Here is a 27,143-nt window from a genome sequence, read left to right on the forward strand (position 1 = left end):
TTGAAAAAAATGTACTATTGAAATCTAAATCTACTGAAAAAAAGTATTCGAAAAATATTTGGAATACTTTTTGTGAAGTTTTCTAAATACTTAGGAAATAGGAATATTATTATCATAAGGTATTCGAATACATATTCTGAATACTTTTTTTTAAGTATTCGGAATATGTATTTGAAATACTTTTAAAAAGTATTTTACCCAAATCTGTCTAAACGTAGTCAGCAGTCATGAGTCTTATAGAGGACTTATAGCCATAAAACGTCACCAAATGGAAAATATGCATTTATATGGAAAATAAAAAATATATTTAAAATATGCATCTATACCCGTAATAAGCAATTTAAAAATTAAAAAAAGGTGGGCAAGTGGGTACCACGCTCTGCTGTACAGTAGTTATCGAGCATGTCATTGTAATGGATGTGTTATATTTTAATTCAGTGATAAATAATTATATACAAAATACGATTCTGAGCGGAGACGTTGCGTGTTATACTTGTACCTATAAATAATCAAATTTAATAGTTAAACATTTTTTTTATAAAAATCTAAAATATTTCATAGCTATAAATAGCTCAAATAAACTTAAAATAGTATGAAAATTTTACCATGTGTGGAAAATGATAATATATAATACATTTTTTGTGAACATTTCAAGAGTCTGAGGTTATTCATTTTGGAAATACAACAAAATATCAATAATTTACCAATGAATATCAAATATCGTAAAAAATATAAGTTTAAAAGCTCATAAAAAATTAATGTTCCGTTTAAGTAACCTTTTTTTTTGGTTATACCCTCCTACATTTGTTTTAGAAATTATACATACCTACCCCCTATTGAAAATTCCCGAGAACGCCAATGAAATTTAAAAATACCGATATACCCTGCGAAAAAAGTCTGCGCACGTCTAATTGGTTTTGACCAATAATCTATACTAATATTATAAAGCTGAAGAGTGTTTGTTTGGTTGAACGCGTTAATCTCAGGAACTAATGGTTCGAATTGAAAAATTATTTTTGTGTTGGATACTTCATTTATCGAGGAAGGCTATAATATAGTCATAGTTATATTATAACATCACGCCACGACCAATAGGAGCGAAGCATCAATGAAAAATTATGTATATAAAATATTTTGAGATTACTTTTTTTTGTTTATAAATGGTTGCTATTGGTTTTAATAATAATAATTATAAGCCTGTGTATTTATATAGAATTTGAACCGCTGTTTCGGTGGACCGATTTCTTGCATTTTACTTTCTTGATTTTTAATCAAGTAAATATGGTAATTGAAATGAAAAAAAGTTTGATTTTTGAAAACTTCAAGAATTTGTGTTAAATAGGAATATAATAAAAATGTAACTTAGTAATAATGAGTTGGTGGGTAATTTAGCTAGCTTTAATATAAAATATTAATGAGAGAGGTTTGATATCACACCCAAACGGTATAACCACTTGAATCCATAAAAACGTCAGCGTGAATAGTCCCAAAATTTCTATTTTTAACTTTTCTCCAAAACTATGATGGCTAGAAAATTGGCTGATAACTCATTAAAAAAGAATTATCAGGTAAAAACTAAATGTGAAAATAAAATTTTTTAAAAAAAATTATTTAATTTTTCACAGATAAAAAAAGAATTATTTGTCACTAGATTTTTATTTAGCGAGGTAGATTTCCGAAACTGGATGACGGATTTTGTTGTTTGGAGTCTTGTTAGATTCACATTGGCAAGGATAAGTGCAGTAAAGATTTTCAGAACTTCATCTCCAATTGTTAGTTTACTACAAAGCTGTAAAGCTGAAAAACATCAAAAAAAAGCCCAATAAAATTTGTTTTAATTTTTTTTAATGATCTGTAGTGAATTAACTATTAAAGATAAAGTTCTGAAAATCTTTAGTGCACTTTTCCTAACCAATGTAAATCTAACAAGACCCCAAACAACGAAATCTGCTCTCCGGTTTCGGAGATCTATCTCACTAAATGAACATTAAAATGATTTTTTGTGGGGCTGTTCACACCGATATTTTTCTGGACTCAAATTGTTATACCGCTAGGTGTGACATCAGCTAGTACATTTCCAAAAATTAAAAATCAAGAAAGTTTACATGCCTATCCCTGACTTGACAAGCGTTTTTTAATACTTTAGAGTTAAATAATAAAGTATACGCGATCTATTGATACCACAGGTAGATTGCCTACCTGATAATATACTGCTCGCACAGTAGTCACAAGCGAATCTCATGGACAACGCCGCGCCGGTCGGGATGGCTATAATAGTGGCGTGTACGGTAAGGTGGGGATCAGAAAAACAATTTAAACCTATATAGGTACGAGGCACCTGCACATTAAAATAATAAATAACAAAATATAGGTAATATACTAAAATGTGCAACTATTTCCCTCTCCTTAAAAAAAGAACCCATCACTTCTGATTGTAAATTAAAAAATATTAAAATATCGCGAGTAAAGGAAATTAATGATCTTACGCTTTACGTTTGACTCAAAACTTAATTTCAAACTACATACTAATAATATTATTAAAAGATCATCAGCCAAATTAGGATTTATCAAGCGCACTTTTAAAGACTTTCACGATGCTCATGCTCTTAAATTGATAAATTTCTCATTAGTATGCTCTCAACAGGAATATGCAAATTTGATTTGGCACACTAACTCTGTAACCCAAAATAAAGACCTTTCTCAAATTCAGAATAATTTTTTAAGATTTTTAAGCTTTCAATGTCACATTTATAGAGTACCTCATTCTGATTATAATATTATAAATAGGCTCTTCTCTATACTACCACTTGAAAAAAGATTAAAGCAACTAAAATTGAAATTCCTTTATAAACTATTACACAATATCATAGATTGCCCAGAACTAGTTGAACGTTTATACTTCAAAATAAACCCCCTAAACTCTAGACATAAACAACTTTTCTATCCACCAAACATTTCATCCAAATATATGTCATTCTCTCCAAATACTCTAATGGCTACAGGGAGTACCATAAATAATGTAGATTTATGAACAATGAAATCATTGTTCACTTAATGGTCTCTCTTCATATATTCATTAATTTTCAATTTTTATGTTAATATTATGTATTGTTTTTTTTATTTTTAGTTTTCTCTCTCCTTAAATTATATTATATTTTATTATGTACAGTACATACTACACACACAACTTGATTTATATATATAAATATATGTACTTCTCTCTCTCTCTCTCCCTCTCTCTCATTTTCCCCTTAACACTCAAGTAACTATCTTATATTTAAAATGTAATTGGAATTTTTCCCGTAATAAACAATATTATTATTATTACTATTATAATAATTAAGTAGGTAGGTACAATAGTGTCGATAAATATTTAAATGTAAGTACAAACTTAGTATTGTTAGGTATACTAAATTCATATTGAAAAATATTATAAACATCCTAATTTTGGAGCGTATTATGTATATAAGTATTTATAATTACTAATATAAATTATTGTGCCTCATAAGTTAATGAAGTTCGCCACGCCACTGGCGTACACCTACTACACCGCAGAATAGATGAAATGCCTACACCGACAGTGTGTTATAGCCACCGTTGCCCCGTAAATCACATGGCACATGATCGTAATAATAATTATAATGATTATAACTTACGATGAAATATTATACGGTAAATTAGAATTATTAATTAATTAATAATAATGTTATTGATCCTGTGGACACTGGACATACCGAGGTGGATTGATCAATACCATAGAACATTATAACATATAGAACAATATAATATGATTATAATGTTCTATGATCATAGTTGTACCTACAGATATATAAAAATGACATCGTATTTTTATATATTATCTGTGATCATAATATATTACCACTGTCTTCTATTACCATATACCATGACCACGGCCGGTACGCGTGTAGATAATAATCTACGTTATCAATACGCCGTTATCAATATCAATACGTACCACAAACACTTTTGAATTCACGATAACAATATTATTAAATATTAATATGGGTAGTATAACACACAAAATGAGTAAAATCATAATATTATACGTATGTTAAATTTTCAATACACTGTTCCACATAAATCATTTCGGTTGTGCTTAACACTGTCGCTGCTTTGATTTGTTATTCAAATAACTGGCGTATTAATTTCACCGTATACCGTACTAACGTGTAATATCATCGCGCGCCCCACACACATGACGACGACACGTCGATATTATTCTGTTCGTTTTTACTGCAGTCGCTGCTGTTGCTGTTGACGTTATCTGTACGATTGAACGAAAGAGCCGCCGGTCGTCGCCGACATCATGTCATCACCTGACGCCGTCAACGAGACGAAATCTGACGTCCAAGTCCCGGATCATGAAGTAAGTCTGCTTGAACTTAGCACGGCAGCCAACGACAGAGTTGTCTTGTTTCTGTATGGATTTGCGCTTCTTCCGTTCTGTCATTTGCATCGTGGACATATTATATAGTATATATATGATATCGAAACTACCAGAACAACGACTAGTAAAAAATCAGTGTACGCCCTACATTGATCTTTAGGGATACACTACTTATGCATTTTTAGAGGACACCAAAATTATTTTATCAAACTGGCTTACAAAACTGTGCCTAGATTTATAGTTGCCTCCTGAAATTTGGTTAATGCAAGGTTCAGATTTATTTATAAAAATATTTACACTGTAGCTTCTCTTCACTGATCTGTGTTTAAGTTCATTGTTATGTTTTGTTTTTAAATTAAAGGTAGAACATTCTCCTTTTGTGGACTTGAGTGAACAGTTCAATTATACTCTGGATAATCTGGACAACAACCAATTAAACACCCAGTTGACGTCCCATACCCTGCCTTTGGGTTCTAAGACATTCTGTGATATTCTGGCATCATTACAAGTATGTTTTTAGGGTATGTTAATTTTCTATTGTGTGCGTTATTATCAATCATTTGTTATTGTCATAGACTCTGGTGTTAAGTCAAAACAAGAAAGAAAACGGAGAGGGTTATGAAGAAAATACCCTTCCAGTTCTTCAAGACCTGGACAAATTCAGTTTGACGTCATATTCACTCAGCTATTACATTAGTCACTGTCTGCCCAATGAACAGACTGTGCCCGTTTTGTCTTTGGTCAACAAGTCTACGACAATGTGGATATCAAAATTATTTCAGTCAGTATAAAAATACACTTAACACATTTTTTTAATTGTTTACAGCTTTTATATTTTAATAACCATTTCATCTTAAATTTAGATTTTCAAACTGTGGGGCATTTTATACAGAAAATATGTTATTAAGTTATGAAAGAGTGTTACTGCTTGCTATGCACCGTATGTTTGGTCCAGAATACTTAAATCTATCTGAATTTCCAATGGTTTATTGTACTCCAGATCCAGTATTGGTTGGTACGATAAAGAGAACTGCTTTACAAGTAATACAAATTAGTTGACAGTTAGTTTTTTTTTTTCAATTACAATACTTATTAATAGAATTATAATAGATTGGAATGAATGAAAAATGTGTACAAATTATACCATCTCTATCAAATGTACTGTGCCCTTACAAAGCAGACTTAGGGGCATTAGAAACAATCATCACAACTGATGTTGAAAACCACAGAAAACCTCTTATTGTTTTTGCAAGAGCAGGTAATAAGTTAGGTTTTATTTTTGGCTTACGCTAATCTTAATGCTTATAACTTTTATATCAGGCGCGCATGTTACTGGTCAGTTGGATGATATCGTAAACCTAAAAGAACTATGCAGTAAACACAATATTTGGTTACACTTATCTGGTGACAATTTATCAGGACTGGCTCTGACAACATTTAAAACTAAAGTATTTTAAATAAATCTAGTCATAATAATATTAAGAGTATTTACTAAATAATTCATTTTTTATTTTTCAGAGTACTAATCTAGCTGATAGTATGACATTAACTCCAAGCATTTGGTTGAATATTTCTGCACTTCCCGTTATTGTATCCTTTTAATGATGGAAATAATTATAATTATATGATACGGTTATTCAATATTTTTGCAACTGTATACAAAAATTAATATAAAATATATTTTTATTAAATTTAAAAAAAGTTCTCTATTTTCTGTAAATGTATTGAGTTTTTAATGCAATACGATTACTATTTATAATACATAGGCATATTTCAACTTATTTTCCTTAAATATAGTTGTTAGACTTTATTTGATAAACAATATACAAGTACAGAAATATTGAATATTTACAAGAGTAAATGTTTACCTATTTGGACGTGTTTTCAAGTTAGTATTAATAGTTAAGTACTTTTTTATTTCATCATTTTATAACACTAAGACAAGTATCATTTTTCAGGCTTTAGGACATGATGCGCTTGTTCTAAGGATACAACAAAAATTTGAAATTTGTCAACGCATACATAGTTTGGTTAAACGCTATGACTGTCTGAGGATTTTGGTAATAATGGCAATTTTTTTTATTGACAACAAATAATGTTTTATTTTTTTTATTCAGTGTGAAACTAATGACCAAAACAATGAGTCTAATGAGGAAACAGTTGCTGAAATTATTGCTAACCGAGAGAATATTCCAGTTGAGTTATTATTATTTCTCATCCTTATTCAAACAGAATGTATTAATATTAGTTATTTTTTCCTATTAGGATCTATTACACAATCTATCGAGTTGTCTTGTCATCCAATTTGTACCAAAAGACTGTAACCAAAGAGTTTCTCCTTATTACGATAAACTAAATTCTTGGGTAAGAAATATTTTTACATAATCAGGAGATGTGTTGGAAAATTCATTTGTTGTTTCAGTTAGGCCAAGTGCTGGAGCGAGAAATTCCAGAAGCACCTCTAGAATTGTGTGAAATTGAGACCCTTGGTGTTGTAGTAACGTTTTCACCTTTTACTGTTTTAAATTCACTAGTAACTGAAGATGATTGGGAAACGTTTAGCATATGTTTGGATCAACACATTGTTAGTATAATATTTTTTTATAAGCAAAATAACAATCAAAACATTAGTTACTTGTTTCATTTGTTTTTTTATAGGAAATTTTGCTAGCAACAGTTGATTATAAAGAAAAACTAACGGGGCTAATAGCCAATCTGCCATCATTAGAATATGTCGAAATCGATGATTGGGCAGGACTTGGTGCTGTACGGTACGTGCCACAACTGTGGAAATCGTCCGACCAGCAATTGGCCACTGATCAGGCAAAACAAGATTTGAATCGACTAAATGTACGTATCGTGCAACAGCTTCGTTCAATTGACGCTGCATTTTCATTAGGTAAGCCAACTAGTAAATACATGTTTTTGCGACTAGTGTTTTGAACCAATTGGTCTGTATATTCAGGGGAAGGAAGTGACGGATTGGCCTGTGTTCGTTTTGGTATGGTCACGGCTGACACAGATGTGGCAGAACTGTTGTCTCTAGTCCAAAGTACTGGGCGTAAAGAAGAAGAGTCTACCAAGTACATTGATTCAATGGCCGAACTCGTAAAAAAGGGTATGAAGAAATCAAATACTGATAACCACCAAATCTGGTATTCAAACATTTTTATCATTCTTTTTAGGTATAGAAACTGCGACTGTAGACTTAAAAAAAGAAACCGAAGAAAAAATATGGCAAGAAGGCATTTTACGACATGTACCAGTTTTTGGGAACATAGTTAACTGGTGGTCTCCACCGGCCAAAAATGCAGTGAAAGGCCGTTGGTTAGATTTGGAGGCAGGGGTGGTTCGATCGACTGAAGTAATATACGAAAAGAAGGCACAAGTAGAAGAGTCTGATGGCAATGAAAATGTACCTGCTGCAACTGACGATGTGCCAATGGAGTAAAATCAGCTAAACACATTAAGTTTACTGATATATATTTTTATTTTTTTTTTTGTGTATTTATTTTAATTGATCGTAAATTTGTTTTTGCTCGTCAGCATTCAATAGTTACTAAAAGATATTTATTTCGAAATTAATATGAATTTTAAAAATAATATTTATTCATATTTTGGTAGCGTTTTTACTTTGTTAGACATTTTAAACCTGTTCTTTTTTTAATATGTATATTATTATATATTTATTTTACTAAAATTGTTTAATCATAATAAAGTACAACAATATTTATTAAAGTATCTTATAAAATGTTCTTTAGTAGCGACTACATTTTAAACAATTTACATTACATTTATAAAGTCTATAATGGTTCCATATGAGTTTTTCCACCAGAGTACCACAACCAACCAAGTGGTTTGGAATGTGTACTACCAACTGTCAGTAGCAAAATTAAAATAACATCCTAAGATCATATTTTTACTTAATCACATTAATAATTGTTTCTTTTGAAATATGGTTAAAAACTACTAAATTGCGCTATTTGTGATTATTGAAAATCTTCAGACCAAAAATATAGTATTTCCATAATATTTTACTAAGGCTTATCCACCATTGTTGCTGACATTAATGTCTACAATGAAAAATAAGTTATGTGTTTTTATTGACAACAGTAGTTTGGCATCGTATTTTTGTTTGTACATTGTATTACTTCACAAACTATTCCTCTTTCATTACTTAAATAATTGCAACATCATAGCCATAATTATGAAAATATTATAATTAATGTGGTAACAAATCATTATTTATAAAATGTTTTCCATTTTATTTGAGTACAATTCTGTAATTAACGTTTTCAAAAATAAAAAACTATTATGATATAATTGAAGTGTTATACCTATAATAAAATAAAGGAGTGCATACGGGATTTTTTTCTTAGTGGGTTGTGCTAGTACTAAATTTTCAGAAATAACATACTTCATACTAATTATATTACAGAAGAGAGACATTTTTTAGAAACACATATTATTCACAAAGGAAGACATTTCCAGGGGAGGGGGGGGGGGGGTAGTAACCACTGATATAAAATAACCCAACAGGCCTAGTAGACTAGGTTGGGCAAAATCATAGACATATAATTAATTTGTCAATGGGCAAAATGGTTACGTAATCTATTTAAGATAAAATATACTAAATACATTTTGATTTGTTGTTTCAAATAGTTTATGCAAAATAATGATTTTTTGGAGATATATTTGAAATACAAAATGGTTTAGTAATTTAAAAATGTAAATAAAATATAAATTACATTATATATACCATAACCTAACCCGAGTTACTGATTTATTTCAAACTGATATTAATTATCTGAACATCATCGTGAGGCTTATCGGTTTTAGGGTGAGTTTTTGCACTGCAAATTGTTTGTACTACTTCCATTCCTTTGGTGACTCGTCCAAATACGGTGTGTTTATTATCCAGCCAAGGCTAAAAATAAACCATACAATAAAATAAGTAATGATTAAACTAAATATAAAAAAAAAAAAATGTAACTCACCGTAGGTATAAGAGTAATAAAAAATTGACTACCATTAGTATTTGGTCCTGCATTAGCCATGCTTAATGTATAAGGTCGGTCATGTTTTAAATGCGAACGAATTTCATCTTCGAACTCACCACCCCATATGCTTTCACCACCTAATCCAGTACCTAAAATGGTTTTAATAAATGTTAATAGTGCTAAAATAGTGTACTAAAATATCAAATTAAACATCCGTTGTATACCTGTAGGATCTCCAGTTTGTATCATAAATCCTTTGATAACTCGATGAAATATGTTGCCATTGTAATATCCATTTTTGCTATGAACACAGAAATTCTCAACTGTTTTTTGACATTCTTTAAACAGTGCTACTTGAATATCTCCAAAAACAGTGTGTAAAGTAGCTGTATCGTATAATCGTTGAATACCTTAACAAATTTAAATAATAATTTAGTATACAATAAAAATTTAAAGATAAATGACCACTCATAAAAAACGTTAAACATACTTCTGGGTTGCACAAAACATTTAATGAATCAATAGTGAGCTAATGGTTCCTTAAACAAGATTTAGTGGCCCACGATTAGTCCATTAAATTTTTAGTGAACCATTAAATTTAATAAATTGTTTATGCAACCCAACATGGATGTAACATATGAATATATGATATGGATTTCCTCTTCTAATTTTATTTTATTTTTTAAAGAAAGTATGTTTTAATATTTATTTAGCAAGTGAATTTTTACTTTATTGTTAAACTTAGCTTGTGTAAAAGAAAGTTTTTATGTAACAAAAAATTAATTTTGCATTTTTTAAATATTATTTTTGTTTGTATTGTATTTTAAACTGCATTTTTAGTATTTATAAATGGTTTATTTTAAGGTTTTATATTGTATTAAGTCCAAAGCCCTAGCCAAAACATTACATTAGCAATGAGAGTTAGACATTTTATAAAGAACAAAAAAAAACAAAAAATTAATACAATTAAACTTACATGCAGCTTCAGTTGAAGATATAATATCTTCTTTCGAAGGTCTTTCATTAAATACATCACGATCAGCATCAATACTTTTAAGATCTTCAGGTTCACGCCTGCGAAACAAAAAAAAATTAAATTTATTAATAAAAAGATAATCCATAATCTATAGTGAGTATTATTAAGTGTAACTTCTTTTTAACAATCTTCCCTAGTACCTAAATCTTAACGTTAAAAAATAATGAGATCTATAAATACAAGAAAAAAACTTACTTGGTAAACATATAAAATCTATTCTTTTTATATGCAGTACAAAACAGTGTAGGATCGCTTGAAGAAGATTCCAATGTAGGATTTGTTGCTGCTTCCATTTCTAATGTTACTGCTGCTTTTGGTTTTTTAGCCTTACCCTATGGATATGTATGGAATTAAAATTTATAAAATCATATTTTTAGAATGAAACGCACATCTTACGCTGTGTACTGACTTGAAATAAGGCGACTCTCAATGCTCTCAAGTTTTCGGGTTTTCCAACAATTTTAACCAATGTGTTACTAAATATGTTAACAATTTTCACACCCAACATGGTTGGATAAAATAAATAATGCCCACTTTCATCAAAACATAAATTGGCTGTGTGTGAGATTTCTGTTTTTTCCAACTCTCGTTCAATTGCCATTCTGAAATACAGTAAATAATATTGATAACTAGAATACAGAACATTAAATTAATTCTCTAAAAGCTTTACCTTCGAATAAATTCAATATTGGGTATTTGTTGTTTTTTTTGCTGAAGTTCACTAAAACGTGCCAAAGATTCATCAAATACCCTACTTAGTTTTCCCGTCAACAAATTGAAAACTCTGACCTTAAAAATAAGAATAATTATTAAATAACTAACTATATTTAATATACAAATTTATTAATTTAAAAAATTAATAAACTTGGTCAATATATTTAAAATCAGATCAATGTCACAGCATATCTAACACAGGTATAGCTATCCTTCAATATTAAAAGTTATACTTCAAGCTCACAATAGTAATAGCGACTTCAAGAATACTATGTAGAACTTGTCTTCATTAAATTTATTAAGTACATAAATATATGAATTATAATGAAATTATCCATTTCACTAACATACAAAAATTTAATGATGCAAAACATAAATATGTATTAAATAATTACTAACGTTACTAACATTAAATAAATTTTACACTAATAAAATAAAAATCTTGAAAAACTTTTAACTTCATCAAAGTATAAAAAATGTATAATAGAAATCAATAATATTAGAGGTATAGTATTTATATATTATTAATATAATTATAGTTAAGTATATATATTTTATTAAATCTCTCACCTTTCTATCTGGTGACATGGTAGCAAATTTTAAACCATCATCTGAAAAACATAAGGTGGTTGGATGTGTTTTATGTCTGACAAATTCAAAGAGATCAGTGTCAAGCTTAGAATCAAACTGTACACACTTTGGAAATTTATAATCTGTTTTAGCTCCAGACCAATATTCGATGATGCCACTCTTGTCTGCTGATATGGCCACATCAAACACAAAATTAAACTGAAACCATTTAAATTTTAAATTACTCAAATGTGTAAATTTAAAATAATAAATTGTTTAATCACAAGTCACAAGCTAAGAAAAATAATTACAATTTACATTTCAAATTATATGTTTACCTTAATAAATACAATCGGTTTGGTATGAATTTTTTCTATAACATGAAGTGGTATATTTACTCCTTTTCCATCATAAATAAATATTTTTGGTTCAGTTGCACTACTTCTATATCATAAAAATGTACATTATTAATTTACATTTTCTTTTTGTTTATAAATATAATGTATAATATCAAAACTATAGTTATGTATTTTATTTAAAAAACTAAATAAAATGTTTAATTCAATAAATGTTAATTACTTAACAAACAAATTTAAAAAATACAAAACTTAGGAACTTAATACTCACATGGCAACTGTGTGAATTGGATCTCCTTTAGAATGCACCCAACATGCACTAAGTGGCGTATAATCTAATTTTATCATGTTGATCATATCTATAGAGATAAAATTGATTATAATACTAACATAAACAAGTAATAAGAGTATAGAAATTTATAAAAAGACAAAAATTGTAAAATTGTTCTTCTTAGAACTGAATAGAAACATGACAATTACAAATATATAATAGGTAGGTTAAGGCAAATAACTTAGAAGTACCAAAATTAATGACATCAAAAACTTTGACTGTCTGATCTGATGATATTGTACACATTAGAGTTCCATTATAATTATCTGCTATGTCAGTTACTGGTGTAAGATGACTACGGAAATGTTTTACAAATTCAATCAATTCTTCGGTTTTTTTCCAAAACTTCACATGTCCGTCACAACTTGCTGTTATTAAAAAGTCAGTTCTGAAATAAAAAATTAAGCATTTAACTTGATATTCCAATTTTAAATAACCATGTCAAAGTAAATACTTGGTGATTATGATGTGTGTGATAACATCTCGATGCATGTAGCTTTTTTCATATGTATCACATGTTGGTAAGTTTTCCAAGTACAAATGTTCATATTTTAGAACTATATTAAAGGATGAAATATTAATAGTTAAAATATTAACATGACTTATTACAAAGCACCTAAGGGCTTTGGTTATAAACATGACGACTTAGGTATTATCAACTTAATTGTAATTCATATTATAATAAAAACTCACTTTTTCTTTTTTTTTTCTCGACTGTATCCGTCAATTCAGATAAACTGGGACCTACGCATTCGTCTTCGTCGTCTTCGGACGCATTGCTCTTAATGCTCTTATCGTCATCTTCGCGTTCTCTTTTTTCTGACATATTTTCAGTCTGATCTATAATACGAAATATTTTGAATACAATCTCAAACGATAAACGCACAACAATTAAAAAAACTATTCCGAAGTTATTTCAACAATCGGCGCGAACCACAACGTGCAGTAAAAAAAACAAACTACCACTGTCCGCTGGCCTTAAAAAATGATAACGATAGTGTGATTATTCGTGTGCGCCAGTGTGGTTTGTTTACAACCGTCAACATATTTTCAACCACGGACCGGTGGCGTATATACGGTGGGGGGGAGTCCAAACGGTCTGGACCGCCCCCCCCCCCCAAATTGACTCGTGACTCGTACATGTTAAATGTTGTTTTTTACATGATTAAAAAAAAAACAAATTTTATCATAAATACGAAAGATTTTGTAAAAAATTTCGAAGTTTCAGTTATCAACATTTTCAATTAATTTCGTAATATTGTTCTATAGTAATATTTAAAGGTCATTTTTTGATTTTCTCAATAGTAATTTAATGTCTCGGAAAAACCATCGAAAAATCACGAAAAACCTCTAAAAAATGGGATTTTAATTTATAAGGCTTTGTTTATCACCATGGAAACGAATAAAAAAATAAAATATTTATTTCAATATTAATTCAACTTGCAGGCTATAATAAATAATAACAATATGAAATATCCAGATTGACAAACCGTCTCCGCTCAGAATCGTTTTTCTTATACAATGATATTAGCCTAAACTAACCTAACCCACTTGTAACCTACTGTACAGCAAAGCGACATCCACTCACCCGCTTTTTTAGATTCTGAGTGGAACGATGAATGTATTGATTTTACAATGATGTGTTTTTTTTTAATTTTTTTATTTTTGTGTCTGTCATCACCTTATAGGACAGTAAAAGTGCTTGGATTTTCTTCAATCGTAACTTTTCTGATAGGAAAGTGAATCTAGTTGGTACTTTAGGGGGTCAAAAGTAAATATTTCCCAGTAGTTTACAAAAGCAACGTGAAAAACAAAAGAAAAATTAAGGAAAAACGGGAATTTTTACGCAAAATCTGTTTTCGAGAAAATCGATTTTAGTTTTTGGTGTAACTCTAAAACAAATGACCGTAGGGACATGAAATTTTGACTGAATGTTTATAATTGCATTTCCTATACACCGTAACATTCTCCAAATATTTTGACTTACTTTGAGCTGTTTACGGACATTGTCAATTAAAAAATGTATAAGAAATTATACAATAGGAACACACATTAAAGAGTTCAAACCACGGACTGACATATATCTTAGTCCTTGGTTCAAACTGAAATGTCCAGAATCTTGAACAGAATAAACTATTCACAATATTCGTATAATAAAATTTGTTCATTAAAGATGATTATGATAATATTATTCTTATCACAATCGTGCGGATGATGTTAGTGACGGCTTCATTTGTTTTCAACGTTACTGAAACGAAAAAACCGCTCAATCATTTTATCTTTATACAACAGTAATACACATTGGTACATTACACATTAGACATTTATATTTTATAACTTATACATTTATATTACCCAGATCTAATAATTAATAAGTATAAAAATTTAAATCGTGTTTTGTTTAAAGAAACTCAAAAACCCGACCAAGAAACCGCTGCAAGATGGAAACCGTTATTGGGATTAAGTTCAATGATTTCGTGCTCATCGCCACGGACATGACGGCTGCCCACAGTATTATGGTCATGAAAGATGGTAATTGATGTTCTATGAAACTAATTTTTTATAGTATTTTACCTACCTGTACCTTTACACCGCTTAGACAAAATCCTTTTGTTATGTAGATGAAGACAAAACGTACAACATCACCAACAATGTAGTGATGGGTGTCACAGGTGAAGCAGGTGATGTACCTAGATTTGCAGAGTACATCACTCAAAACGTCAAACTTTACCGCATGCGTAATGGATACGATTTGTCCATTCCGGCTATTGCGACTTTCACTCGTAAAACTGTTGCTGAACACCTTAGAAGCCAAGTAATTGTTTGATTGAGCAAATTTATTAAGTTATATAAGTTTTTATTTGTTTATTTATTATTGAGAAAATGTACTTTTTTTTTTGTTACATTAAATTAATTTTTTTACAAGCACTGTTGGAATTGATGGGTTGGAGACTTGAAATAAAAATCCATCCAGTGATGGAACTTCTTGACAGATTTGAGATTTAGATATAATTAAAATTAAAATTTTATAATTTGATTTTTGATGTAATATAAATATTTGTTTATCTGTGGGTAGAGTCCTTATCAAGTAAACTTCATGCTCGGAGGATATAATCCAACTGAGAAAAAATCACATTTATACTTCATTGATTATTTGGGAGCTCAGGTTGATGTTCCTTATGGTGCTCATGGATATGGTGGTATGATGACAATCACAGTTATGGATCGTTACTACAAACCAGGTAATTAAAATAAATTTAAAACAAATTGTATTTTAAGTATTGTAAAAAAAAACAAATATTAGTAATGAAGTTTTTTAATTGTTTTCTAAAAAAATATACATTATAAACATAAACCTTTTACTATATGACAGTGTTCAGATATTGCAAAACAATTTTATTAATTTCAAAACTTCTATGCTCTGATGTCACAGTTTGCAATACATTTAACACTTAGATATGATTACGTTATATATTAATGATTTGAGAAGACGTCATGTGTATATTTTTCTTTGATTTGAACAATCTGTAAAATTGTTGTATAATAAACTTATAATGAAATTATTATATCCACACAGATTTGTGGAATAATTTAGGAACTGTTGGACTTATTCTTTGAGAAGAAAGATAAAATATAATTGGTCTGTATGATGAGGGTTATTGGCAGTTTGTCAGGTTTTTATATTACTATTACAATTTGAAACTACCGTTATAAGAGAAAATATACTAGCTAGATGAATAGTTGCATACAAATTATAAGTGAGAAATATTAACCTAACCATATTATATTTATTAGCTTAAACTCTATAGCTATATCACATAGTCTTTAGAAAAATAAACCCTCACTTTATAATAAAATATAATATAATTAAGTATAATGGTATTATTACTTTATAACTCGTTATATTTTAAAAATTGAATTATTACACATCCTAAAAAGGTTTGTTATTATTTTGACACTGCTACATTGTAATACTACTAGTTGATTGATTTTATACTGAAGATTTCTTTACCGCAATCAATATCATCAGTGCATAACACATAATTAGTGTGTTTAATATGTTCACAAAATATTCAGAATTAATTTGGGTTTTTAACAAATCTATCTTGAATTTATTGCTTTGAAATAACATTTGTAATTGTATAAATCACATATCTACATCTATATAGACTATAATATAGCTGATAATCAAACTACTAGGATAAATTATAGAAGATACTGAATTTTAAATAGAAAATTCAATTTAATTATTTCTATTTTGTAATAGGTATAATAATAATATATAATAGTTACTAGCTTTTAATATAAGTAAAGCAATAGGTGCAATAAATAATTTCTTTGATTTAAATGATAACTATACATTTTATTTTTAGATGCAAATTATCAAGAAGCATACGATCTCCTAAAAAAATGCATATTAGAAGTACAAAAACGTTGTATCATCAACATGCCCAAGTTTAAAGTTAAAATATCTTGTGCTGGAGGTGTACAAGAATTGCCAATAATTACCAAGGATAATATTGAACAAAAAATCATTGTTAATGTAAAAGAGTAAAATTATTTCTGATGTATATTTATTTTTTGTCTTTTTTAAAACTTACATTATGAATTTAACTAATGGAAATATAAACAATATGAAATGATACTGTTGATTCATTCATAAATATTAAGTTAAAGCTATTATAAGTTATTTAACTTGACATTAACAGCTTCAAACAAACAGTGGAAAAAAAAAACAATTTCTATATGAAATAATTTGAATTTGAAAATGTTTTATAGAAAATTTAAAATTTAATTTTTTAAAATATAATATATTCCTTGCAGCGCCCAGACACAACTTATACTGGATATAGTCAGTGTCTAGATGCGGAGTGACAATAGCTATGCTGTCCGCTGTATCCAGGCCCCATAGGGTAGATAAATGCTGTTGTTTTAAAACATTTATTTTTTGAGAATTATTATTTCTTTTTTATTTCTTTGGACCCAACATTTACATAGTTATATATAATATTTTGTTGCATGTTGGTGCCATATCAAAATTAATCAAAAGAAAAATATTTTTTTCAATCATTCTATCTATAGATAATAGATATAGATTTGTATCTTTTTGATTTAACCTATTCAATCTGATTAATTATTATACCCCAATTTTAAAATTTGTCTATATATATGACTAAATATTTTAATGATAATAGGTTATACAATATCAATCTAAAAATTATGACAGATGAAACAACTTGAAAAATCATTCATATAGGCATAAGTTATATAAAATGTAAGGCTCGTATTCTATTTTATATCACTTCAGTTAAACTAATAATATCAAGTATATTATTTTTTTATCAAGTGTGAACAATGAAAATTTGTGAAAGTGATTATTAGAAAATGTTTTTTAATATTATACTCGTAACAAACACTTAATTTTTTAATCCGTATTATTCTATAAAAACATAACATTGTAATTTGATTTTCTTATACAGTAAACAAAAAAAAGAATTTTTTTTTCATAATTTTGTTTTTTTCTTTTATGTGGTTTACTTAAAATCACTAACAAAAAATGTATATACTCTATAATCAGCTAAAAATTGACAATATTAGTTTTTTTTCACACAAATGGTATATTTTAAAACTACGCTTATTTTTTGTTATGCTAAATAAGACAATTGATTCTTTTTATATGTATAAAATTTTAGAATTTTTTAAAGCTCCATTTAGTTTAAAAATATTTATATAATATCTAATTGCTGTGTATTTATCATGATTCATGTTACTATCGTCCACAATGTAATATTTTATTATTAATTCTAAAAGAAGAATGGAAATCATTTATATTTTCATACTAGGTATTTTACTACATTATTGTATGCATCCAGTATTATATCGATTTAATACTAGTTTACTGCAGAGGATAAGAAATTATGAACTATAATAATAATAACATGATGTTCAAAACGCATATAACTTTATTCTTTAGCTTATTATATTGTATATTTCTTATGTGAACAGTTTGCAAATTTGTATCTTGCAATGGTACCTTAAACAAATTGAGCACAAATAGCTGTAGCAAATTAGCTAACCTAACCTACTGTACAACAGAGCGACATCCACTTACCCGCTTTTTTTTTTTATTTGACGTTTTTATATAAAAAAAATAACATCTCAAAAAAAATGTTAACATAGTGAAGTTATTTCAAATTTCAGTTACAATTCCAATAAGTTCAGTTTTTATAGTATGCTACGAATTAAAAATTGGTACTCAACAAGTATGTGTTATAGTATAAGTACTAGTACCTATATTACAGCAATGGTTTACTTACTAGTACATTTTAAATGTTAAAGTTTAAAAATATATAAAAACAGAATCAGTGTTGGATTACTTACAGCACGAAAACAAAGAAGATACCTAGGTTTAATAATTTTATATATTACATTATATTCGTATTAACCACGAGTTTGTGAGATAATCTTATACATAATTACATAATTTTAGCAGCCCCTAAAAATAGCTAAAATGTAGCTTGTGAATTATTCATAGAGTGTGCGGTGTATATAACCTACCTAGTGGCTAGTACCTATATATAGGTCGTCCTAGGTATATCACAGAACAATGCCTATATCGTACAATATTTAATATACCTATAGTAAAGTGTATTATACTCATGTATTATACTATATATAATTATTTTAAATTATGAGTGGAACGATGAATGTTGAATTGATTTTACAATGATGTGTGTGTTTTTTGTTATTTTTTTTCAATTTATTTTTGTGTGTGTGTACACGATAAGAAGTCGAAATAATGCTTCGGTTTTCAACTTCAGTATCTTTTTCGATGGGAAAGTGAATATTTTAGGTATATTTAGAAGGTCAAAATTTCCCAGTAATTTTCAAAAGCGCCGTGAAAAAACAGAAGAAAAATTAAGTAAAAACGGGAATTACGCAAAATCGATTTTGGTTTTTGGTGTAACTTTAAAACCAATGACAGTGAAGTACATGCAATTTTGACTGAATGCTTATATAAACATTTTCTATACACCATAACATTTTCAAAATATTTTGACTTATTTTGAGCTGTTTACGGACATTTTGAAATTCCAATTTTTTAGTTTTTTTTTCTATGAATGTTAATTAAACTTTATTTGTTAGGTAAAAGAGCTCGTAAATTTAATACAAGGCTCCTTTTATATTGTTACAATGACATTTGAAAAATATTAAAAATCCTTAGTCACAGTTTTTTTTTTTGAGTTGAGAATTCTTAAAAATGTTTCTGTTTAAATTTAAGATTTGAAAATGTAATACAAGATTCTTCATAAGTTTGTCTACTTTTATCAAAAAAAAAATGTCTACAAGCAAATAAAATTAAATTTTTATGAGCGTTTGAAGTACATATTTTTAAAACATTTGATATTCACTCGATTTCTCATGTAACGATTTTGTTATTTTGTTGTATTTCAAAAACGAATAACTGTAGATACATAAAAATTTCACTGAATGTTTATGTTCTCATTTTCTATACACCATCAAATATTGAAAATATTTTGACTCTTTTTGAACTGTTTACGGACATTGTCAGTTTTCAAATTTTTTAGTTTTTTTTCTATAAATATCAATAAAATTTTATTTATTGCTGGTAAAAAAACATGAAAATTTAATGAAAGGCTCCTGATATATTGCTACAATAGCAGTTAAAAAATATTAAAAATACATAGGCATAATTTTTTTTTATAAGCATTTAAAGTAAGAATTTTGACAAAATTTATCAAATTTAAAATTCAATAATTATTTTGTAGTTAGAAATTTATAAAATGTTCAACTTTTATAGCTAAGGATTGAAAATTTAAAACAAGATTCCACGTAAATAGGTTATATATATGAATTACTTTATTCTATTCACAATAATATCATCAAAATATATACTTAGTAGGTATAGTTAGTAATATCATAGGCTGATTGACCGTCTTCGCTCAGAATCGTTTTTCTTATACAATGATATTATATCATTGAATTCAAACTTAACACCATCCATTACAGCGACCCACTTGTAACCTACTGTACAGAAGAGCGACATCCACTTGCCCACCTTTTCTCCGTTGACACTAAGATTATGCTAAAATACCTACTCAGAATTCAGATACCTTCGCCCTTCTGGTAACATATTAATATATTATTATCTTAATATAATATCTTATTATAACATAGGTAGGTAATCATAATTATATATTTATTAATAGTTTTATTATGTATAGATCATGCGTACATAGTGGCACCATCAATAGGTGGTTTTAGAAGTTCTTACCCTCTCACCCCCCCCTCCCCTGAAAATAAATCCTAGATGCACCATAGCCCATAGGCATCATGCATGTGCAGTACTTTTACGCAGAGTAATACTGCAATGTATTAGGTAGTTATGTAGCACTATAGCAGCAGTATAGCCTATAATGCCTATATATAACCAATATTCCAAATTCCAATATGTAGGTATGTAATATGGGCCATTGGCTGTATATTGTATAGGATATGAATATACAGTATATATTTCTAGTATCTAATAGTATCTTCTAGTATCTTCTAGTATTCTAATATACAGTATATAAAAATCTGACCCTAAAGTAGGTGAGGTCGTTATAAGCTACAATGCCCCGCATGGCCACATATAGATACATGTCAAGTCATAATGTTTGTACCTAAGTATTAAATATAATATATCACAATATCAGATTTGGGATCAAGATAAAAGAAGGTATAGAATATGTGCGTATTCGTTATCAGCCCCTATAGTTTAACAAGGGTCAATTGTAAAAAAAATTAAATAAATATTCTTTCAATAGATGGGCTTAAATGTACAATTCAACTCTTTAATAAATAGGATACTAATCGTCGGCAATCGCTCATCATAGTTTGATCTCCGTTACAGCTCTGGTTTACATCTTATATTTATTTATATTATATTATATAGCCATATATTGGTACCTATTTTATATTTCCATAATACTATTTTTAACAATACTTTATACACATAAGTAATATATACATACAATATACTACACATTTAAAAAAATCAGAAACTACTCTTTCAAATTTTGATTTAGTTAAATGTAGGTATAAGGTAGCAGGTACATAATTTTTTAAAAATAAACAGTAAAAAAGGTGGATAAGTGGATGTCGCTCTGCTGTACAGTAGGTTACAAGTAGGTCACTGTAATGGATGGTGTTAAATTTGAATTCAATGATATAATATCATTGTATAAGAAAAACGATTCTGAGCGAAAACGGTCAGTCAGCCTATGATTTTTCCAAGTATATTTGATGATATTATTGTGAATAAAGTAATTTATATATAACCTATTTACTTGGAGCCTTGTTTTAAATTTTCAATCCTTAGCCATAAAAGTTAAACATTTTATACATTTTTAACTACAAAATAATTTATAAATTATAAATTTGATAAATGTTGTCAAAATTTGAACTTTAAATGCTTATAAAAAAAAATTGTGCCTATGTATTTTTAATATTTTTTAACTGCTATTAGAACAATATATCAGGAGCCTTATATTAAATATGCACGCTTTTTTACTCAACAAATACAATTTTATTGATATTTATAGAAAAAAAAACTAAATAATTGAAAACTGACAATGTTCGTAAACAGCTCAAAAAGACTCAAAATATTTTCAAAATTGTATGGTGTATAGAAAATGCTAATATAAACATTCAGTCAAAATTTCATGTCCCTACAGTCATTTGTTATAGAGTTACACCAAAAACCAAAATCGTTTTTCTCAAAAACAGATTTTGCGTAAAAATTCCCGTTTTTCCTTAATTTTTTTGACCCCCCCAAAGTACCAACTAGATTCACTTTCCTATCAGAAAAGTTACTGTTGAAGAAAATCCAAGCACTTTTACTGTCCTAAAAGGTGATGACAGACACAAAAATAAAAAATAAAAAAAAATAAAAAAAACACACGTCATTGTAAAATCAATACATTCATCGCTTCGCTCAGTATATAAAAGAATAGATCTCATTTGAAAAAAAAATGTTTAAAAAATAAGAATTTGAATAAATTTATGGCTCAAGTTGATATTTTGTTGGGGTAAGAGGGGTTAAAAGAAAAAATTGTACAGTACTTTTTCTTAATAATTGGGAAAAAGAATTACGGAAAAACGGGAAATTTTATATGCAGTAGCAGTATTTCTATTTTCTTAGTTTATTGTAATTTAATCATAAACGAATAACAGTGACAAGTACTTTAAAATTTCATCAAAAGCTGATGAATAGCATTTATTTTATATGGTATAATTTTCAAAATAGTTTGATCATTTTTGAGCTACCTATATATAGACATTTAAAATTTTGTTTTTTGGTTTTTTCTATAAATGTTGATAAAAAATCCTCTTTCAAATTTAACAAATACATTACAGTATTACAGTAGAGGCTTATTCAATGACGAGGTACACTCGACGCCTACAACTGTATGGCAAAGTGGTCACCTGCTTTTCCGATTATTTAAAAAAATAGATAAGTACTTATGTAATTTAGGGCCTCTTAATAAAATAAGTACCAACAAAATTCATTTTTTTACCAGGAGAGATATTGAATTTGGCATTTGCAAATCAAAGAATTTTTTTTTAATATAAAACGCGTACCTAGGATGGATATACCTATTTATTAGACGTTATAGCGCCCAAATACCCAACAGTCAATAAGTTTCAATGAAAATAATCAAATGATATGTAATTTTATTTCGCATGTATTTTGCAGTGCCTACTCATATTTTTCCATTTTCTAAGTTCAAGATAAATACATTTTTTTTCCGGCAATAATAAACCATTTTTTAACGATTTATTTTGCCACAAAATCCTAGCCGTACGCCCCTAACTATTCGTAATGGTCGAAGTTCAACAAGTGCGTAAAGTAAACGATTAAAAAGAAGAGTGTGGGCATGGAAAACTAGACCACGGGAATTGTATAATTTTCAGATTTCATTACGATCAAAGTATCCGAAATCTGTTTCGGGATTGTCGTCATTTACAAGTATACCTACTTTTCTCGCACGCGTTATCGGCCGGCGCGTATCGCGTAACCGCTTAACCACCGCCGCCGCCGCTCTATGTCCGTCACGAACCGCGGTGGAGGTGGCGGCGGTTATGTGTCTCGACGATTCCGCGTCCACTATGTGTCGACACTGTCGACCGGCGGGCCAATGAGAACGCTAGAAAATGACGTACTTTACCACTTTCCGAAAATAACGCGATGACTCATCGCCGACCACATCGGGGGGGCCCGAGCGGTCTGCCGTCCAACGTTCATTCATTCGCGTACCGTGTGCCATTCCGTCGTGTCGTTCGTGCTCAGTTGTCCGCCGCGATTAATCACTTGATCGTTTGTTTTTTATACGCTCCGTGTTATCACACCGCACACATTTATTTTATTGTCGTTACGTTTTATATTTTAATTTTTTTTTTATATATATATACTATAAATATACACTTTTTTGGTTTTCGTATTTCGTTTATAAAAAACAATAATATCACACGGTCCTCCAAAAATCGTGTGCGGAAAAGGCTAAAAAAAAGGTCTGTAAGCGCGGACACTCGTGTTATAGTAACAAAAATGGTAAATAACTCGTCCAGCTGCATGATGTTGGACGAAGCGTTCTACGATGATCCGCTCATCACCAAAGTCGAAAGCCACACCAATGAAGTCAACTTCCTGAAGAGACCGATGACGTTGGACTTGAACTCTTGCAATAACGAAAACTCAGCTAAGAAACTGAAACTCCTGCCACCCATGTTGACGTCGCCCGACCTACGCATGCTCAAGTTCAACTCTCCTGAATTGGAACGGTTCTACTTATCCCAACAGACTGCCCTTGGCCATATCAGCACACCCACGCCGTCTCTATTTCCGAAGTCTGTGACCGAGGAACAAGAAATGTATGTACAACCGTTTGTCGAAGCGCTCAAATGCCTACACCACAACAACGATTCTAACAGTGCCACTCAAGTAGAAATACCAATGACTAGCAGTGGTAGTAATTCTTCGGAATACCAATCGGAACCCCAGTACTCTGTGTTAATGACTTCAAATGACTTTTCCAATATTATACCTCAACATGTTATCAAAGAAGAACCTCAAACTGTACCCAGTGTCACGTCTTCGTCACCACCCATGTCACCAATCAACATGGAATCCCAAGAAAAAATCAAACTCGAGAGGAAAAGACAAAGGAATCGAGTGGCTGCATCCAAATGCCGCCGAAGAAAATTAGAGCGTATTGCCAAGCTAGAGGATAAAGTTAAAGTACTGAAAAATGAAAATACTGAACTTACCACAGTATTGAACAGACTCTTGGAGCAGATATGTCAATTAAAACAAACCGTTGTTGAACACATGCATAATGGATGTGAATTTGCAGTCAACTGCCTGTGACCTGTAAGTTCATAAACATTTATACCTAACCTAATTATTTTAACTTTTTACTCAAATAAATTGTTTGTTTTCTTAATATTGTAAATTATTAATCATTTTTTTGAGTTAACCTGTTTCGCTTAAGATAAATAAATTTTAATTAATTCTTTTTTTAGTTATGTATTGAGATACCTATACAATATTATTTTGAATTATTCACTTGTCCAGTTAGATATCAATTATTTTCAAACGGATTAAATATGTTGGTACATTATAACAATAGATAGTCTATTATTTTACTAAATTTAATGATTTGGGTATTTAACTGATTTTAGTATACTAGAAGTACTACCTACCTCCCTACCTAAAATTATTTTTACACATTTCCATAAAAATTAAAAGCAATTTTGATAATATGAGTATTGAGTAGTATACCTACTTATATTAATAAAAAATATAAAAATTAAGTTATAAGTGAACAAAATACTTGCTTGTTCATCTAACCTAACCTGTATTTTTATTATTTTGTCGTCTGATGCAGACAAAATAAACTATAAAAGTAGGTACTTCATTGTTAGATACACAAACAGAAAATTGAAATATAAATTAAATTTGTATTTGAGAAAATTAAATTTCTACCTAATATTAATTTGTTATTTAGACACAGGAAATAATTAATTAATAATAATTTAATAACATATGTTTTCTTTTAATTTACAGTTAATAATGAACACTGTTGAATTTATCGAAAACATCCTGAATTTGGGTGCTACTTCCTGCCTGTCTGTGAGTTTTTCATATTTTTTCTACAAAATTTTTAATGAACCGATATTATTGCTTCAAAAATTGCTCAATTTCTTTGTAGCCTATTTTAATATATTTCTTTTTATATGTTTAACGTATGTAATAGTGTATACCATTGTACATTATTATGATTTATTCATTGAATTGTAATTTAAAAACAAAATCAAATCAATTGACAATTACCTATTTATTTATTTATGTATTATGAACGTGCAATTACTAGGTTATCATACTTTTTTATTGAACTTGTCTATTATTTTGTATTTACTCTGTACCGTGTTATTATTTATTCTGAATATAGATGCATACTTACTGCTGCAGTAGATTGGCACAGTACTGATATGGTCACAGTAACAATAACATTGTGCTTGTGGTTTTATCGGTACCATCTACCGCAATAGTATGTATGGGACCTTTTATATTATTAACTAACTATTAACTTATCAAAATAAATTAGTAGCAATAGAATAATTTTGCACTTGATGCCTTTTAATTGTACGCAAGCCATAAATTATTGTACATGTTATGCTCAAAATGTTATTGAGTATTAAATATATCTTATTCCAAGAATGTTTTTTATAAATTTATTGAAATGCACAAAATATTTTTATATTATAATATATATTTTTTTTTTTTAATGTTCTTGACGAAATTCTACGATGAAATTGTTACGAGAAAAACCCAGTGTTGCCTTTTTATATGTATATTTAAAGTTTATCTCCTTCACCATTATAGATTATATTATTTGTATGTACCGAATAAAGGGTACATGTTAACAATGCAATAACTTAACTGATATTTTAAGCTTTTTACCAGACAATAAATAGGCCAAAGTTAATAATTAGATGTAATTATTTTTGTAAAGCTATACTTATAAAATAATATTTTACTGTATATCTATTAATATTCATTTGTATTGACTGGACTTAACTTTTGTCAATCCCTCCGCTCTTTTTGCAGACAACTTGAAGTGTATCAGTCATGTTCCTAGGTGCTCTTGAGTGTAACAAAGCAATTTTTTTTTATCTTTATGTTTATAAAATATTGAAAAATCATTGATAATATATTTTTGATTGTATGAATTTATATAACTATATCTTATATTAGATATTTTAATTTATTATTGTAAGTGTAAATTATGAAAAATGTATTGTGTGCAAATGATTATTGTGATTTTAAGATTATTTTTATTGTTAAGGCTTTTGTGTGATTTTTTTGACTAAGTGATGTTTTATTTATGAAAAAAATTTTATTAAAATTATTTTCTAGAAAAACGAACATTTGTAGTGTTTTTATTTCGTTTTTTATACGCTGTGATCGTCATGGCTTTTCTAGCTTGGGATGTCGTCCTCGAACAACAAGGGGTTGGCACGGAAGACATAACTCTTGAACACTCCAAGTCGCCCAAAACAACGGTGCACCTATGGTAATGGTAGTTATGTAAAAACGGTTTGTTGTCGTCGTCGTCGAACGGGGAAAAAAAAAAATGGGAAAAATAAAAAACGGGCTCGCGAT

The 27,143-nt window shown here is 28.9% G+C and overlaps 4 protein-coding genes across 4 annotated transcripts; 3 read left to right on the top strand and 1 right to left on the bottom strand.

Moving 5' to 3' along the window:
* Positions 1-4,002: 4,002 nt before the first annotated feature.
* Positions 4,003-8,149, top strand: LOC132938745 (pyridoxal-dependent decarboxylase domain-containing protein 1). Its single transcript, XM_061005763.1, has 15 exons — positions 4,003-4,387; positions 4,770-4,916; positions 4,984-5,189; positions 5,272-5,449; positions 5,519-5,666; positions 5,729-5,856; positions 5,927-5,998; positions 6,213-6,296; positions 6,367-6,468; positions 6,526-6,603; positions 6,674-6,772; positions 6,831-6,992; positions 7,067-7,307; positions 7,374-7,526; positions 7,594-8,149. Exons 1-15 carry the CDS (start codon positions 4,328-4,330, stop codon positions 7,857-7,859), a joined length of 2,124 nt encoding a protein of 707 aa, XP_060861746.1. The 5' UTR covers positions 4,003-4,327; the 3' UTR covers positions 7,860-8,149.
* A 500-nt stretch (positions 8,150-8,649) lies between these two features.
* Positions 8,650-13,443, bottom strand: LOC132938746 (peptidylprolyl isomerase domain and WD repeat-containing protein 1). Its single transcript, XM_061005764.1, has 13 exons — positions 13,109-13,443; positions 12,870-12,972; positions 12,607-12,803; positions 12,356-12,443; positions 12,067-12,172; positions 11,729-11,947; positions 11,115-11,233; positions 10,854-11,046; positions 10,640-10,776; positions 10,385-10,482; positions 9,633-9,818; positions 9,406-9,557; positions 8,650-9,335 (listed from the first exon to the last, which is right to left on the bottom strand). Exons 1-13 carry the CDS (start codon positions 13,239-13,241, stop codon positions 9,192-9,194), a joined length of 1,875 nt encoding a protein of 624 aa, XP_060861747.1. The 5' UTR covers positions 13,242-13,443; the 3' UTR covers positions 8,650-9,191.
* A 1,253-nt stretch (positions 13,444-14,696) lies between these two features.
* LOC132939599 (proteasome subunit beta type-2) lies at positions 14,697-17,058 on the top strand. Its single transcript, XM_061006859.1, has 4 exons — positions 14,697-14,947; positions 15,037-15,230; positions 15,492-15,657; positions 16,789-17,058. The coding sequence occupies exons 1-4, from the start codon at positions 14,857-14,859 to the stop codon at positions 16,968-16,970; spliced, it is 633 nt and encodes a 210-aa protein (XP_060862842.1). The 5' UTR covers positions 14,697-14,856; the 3' UTR covers positions 16,971-17,058.
* Positions 17,059-23,715: 6,657 nt separating this feature from the next.
* On the top strand, positions 23,716-26,906 carry LOC132939297 (transcription factor Jun-like). Its single transcript, XM_061006388.1, has 2 exons — positions 23,716-24,848; positions 25,545-26,906. The coding sequence occupies exon 1, from the start codon at positions 24,027-24,029 to the stop codon at positions 24,843-24,845; it is 819 nt and encodes a 272-aa protein (XP_060862371.1). The 5' UTR covers positions 23,716-24,026; the 3' UTR covers positions 24,846-24,848; positions 25,545-26,906.
* Positions 26,907-27,143: the final 237 nt, after the last annotated feature.

Source organism: Metopolophium dirhodum, chromosome 2 (genome assembly GCF_019925205.1).
Source record: "Metopolophium dirhodum isolate CAU chromosome 2, ASM1992520v1, whole genome shotgun sequence".
Taxonomy (NCBI): Eukaryota; Metazoa; Arthropoda; class Insecta; order Hemiptera; family Aphididae; genus Metopolophium; species Metopolophium dirhodum.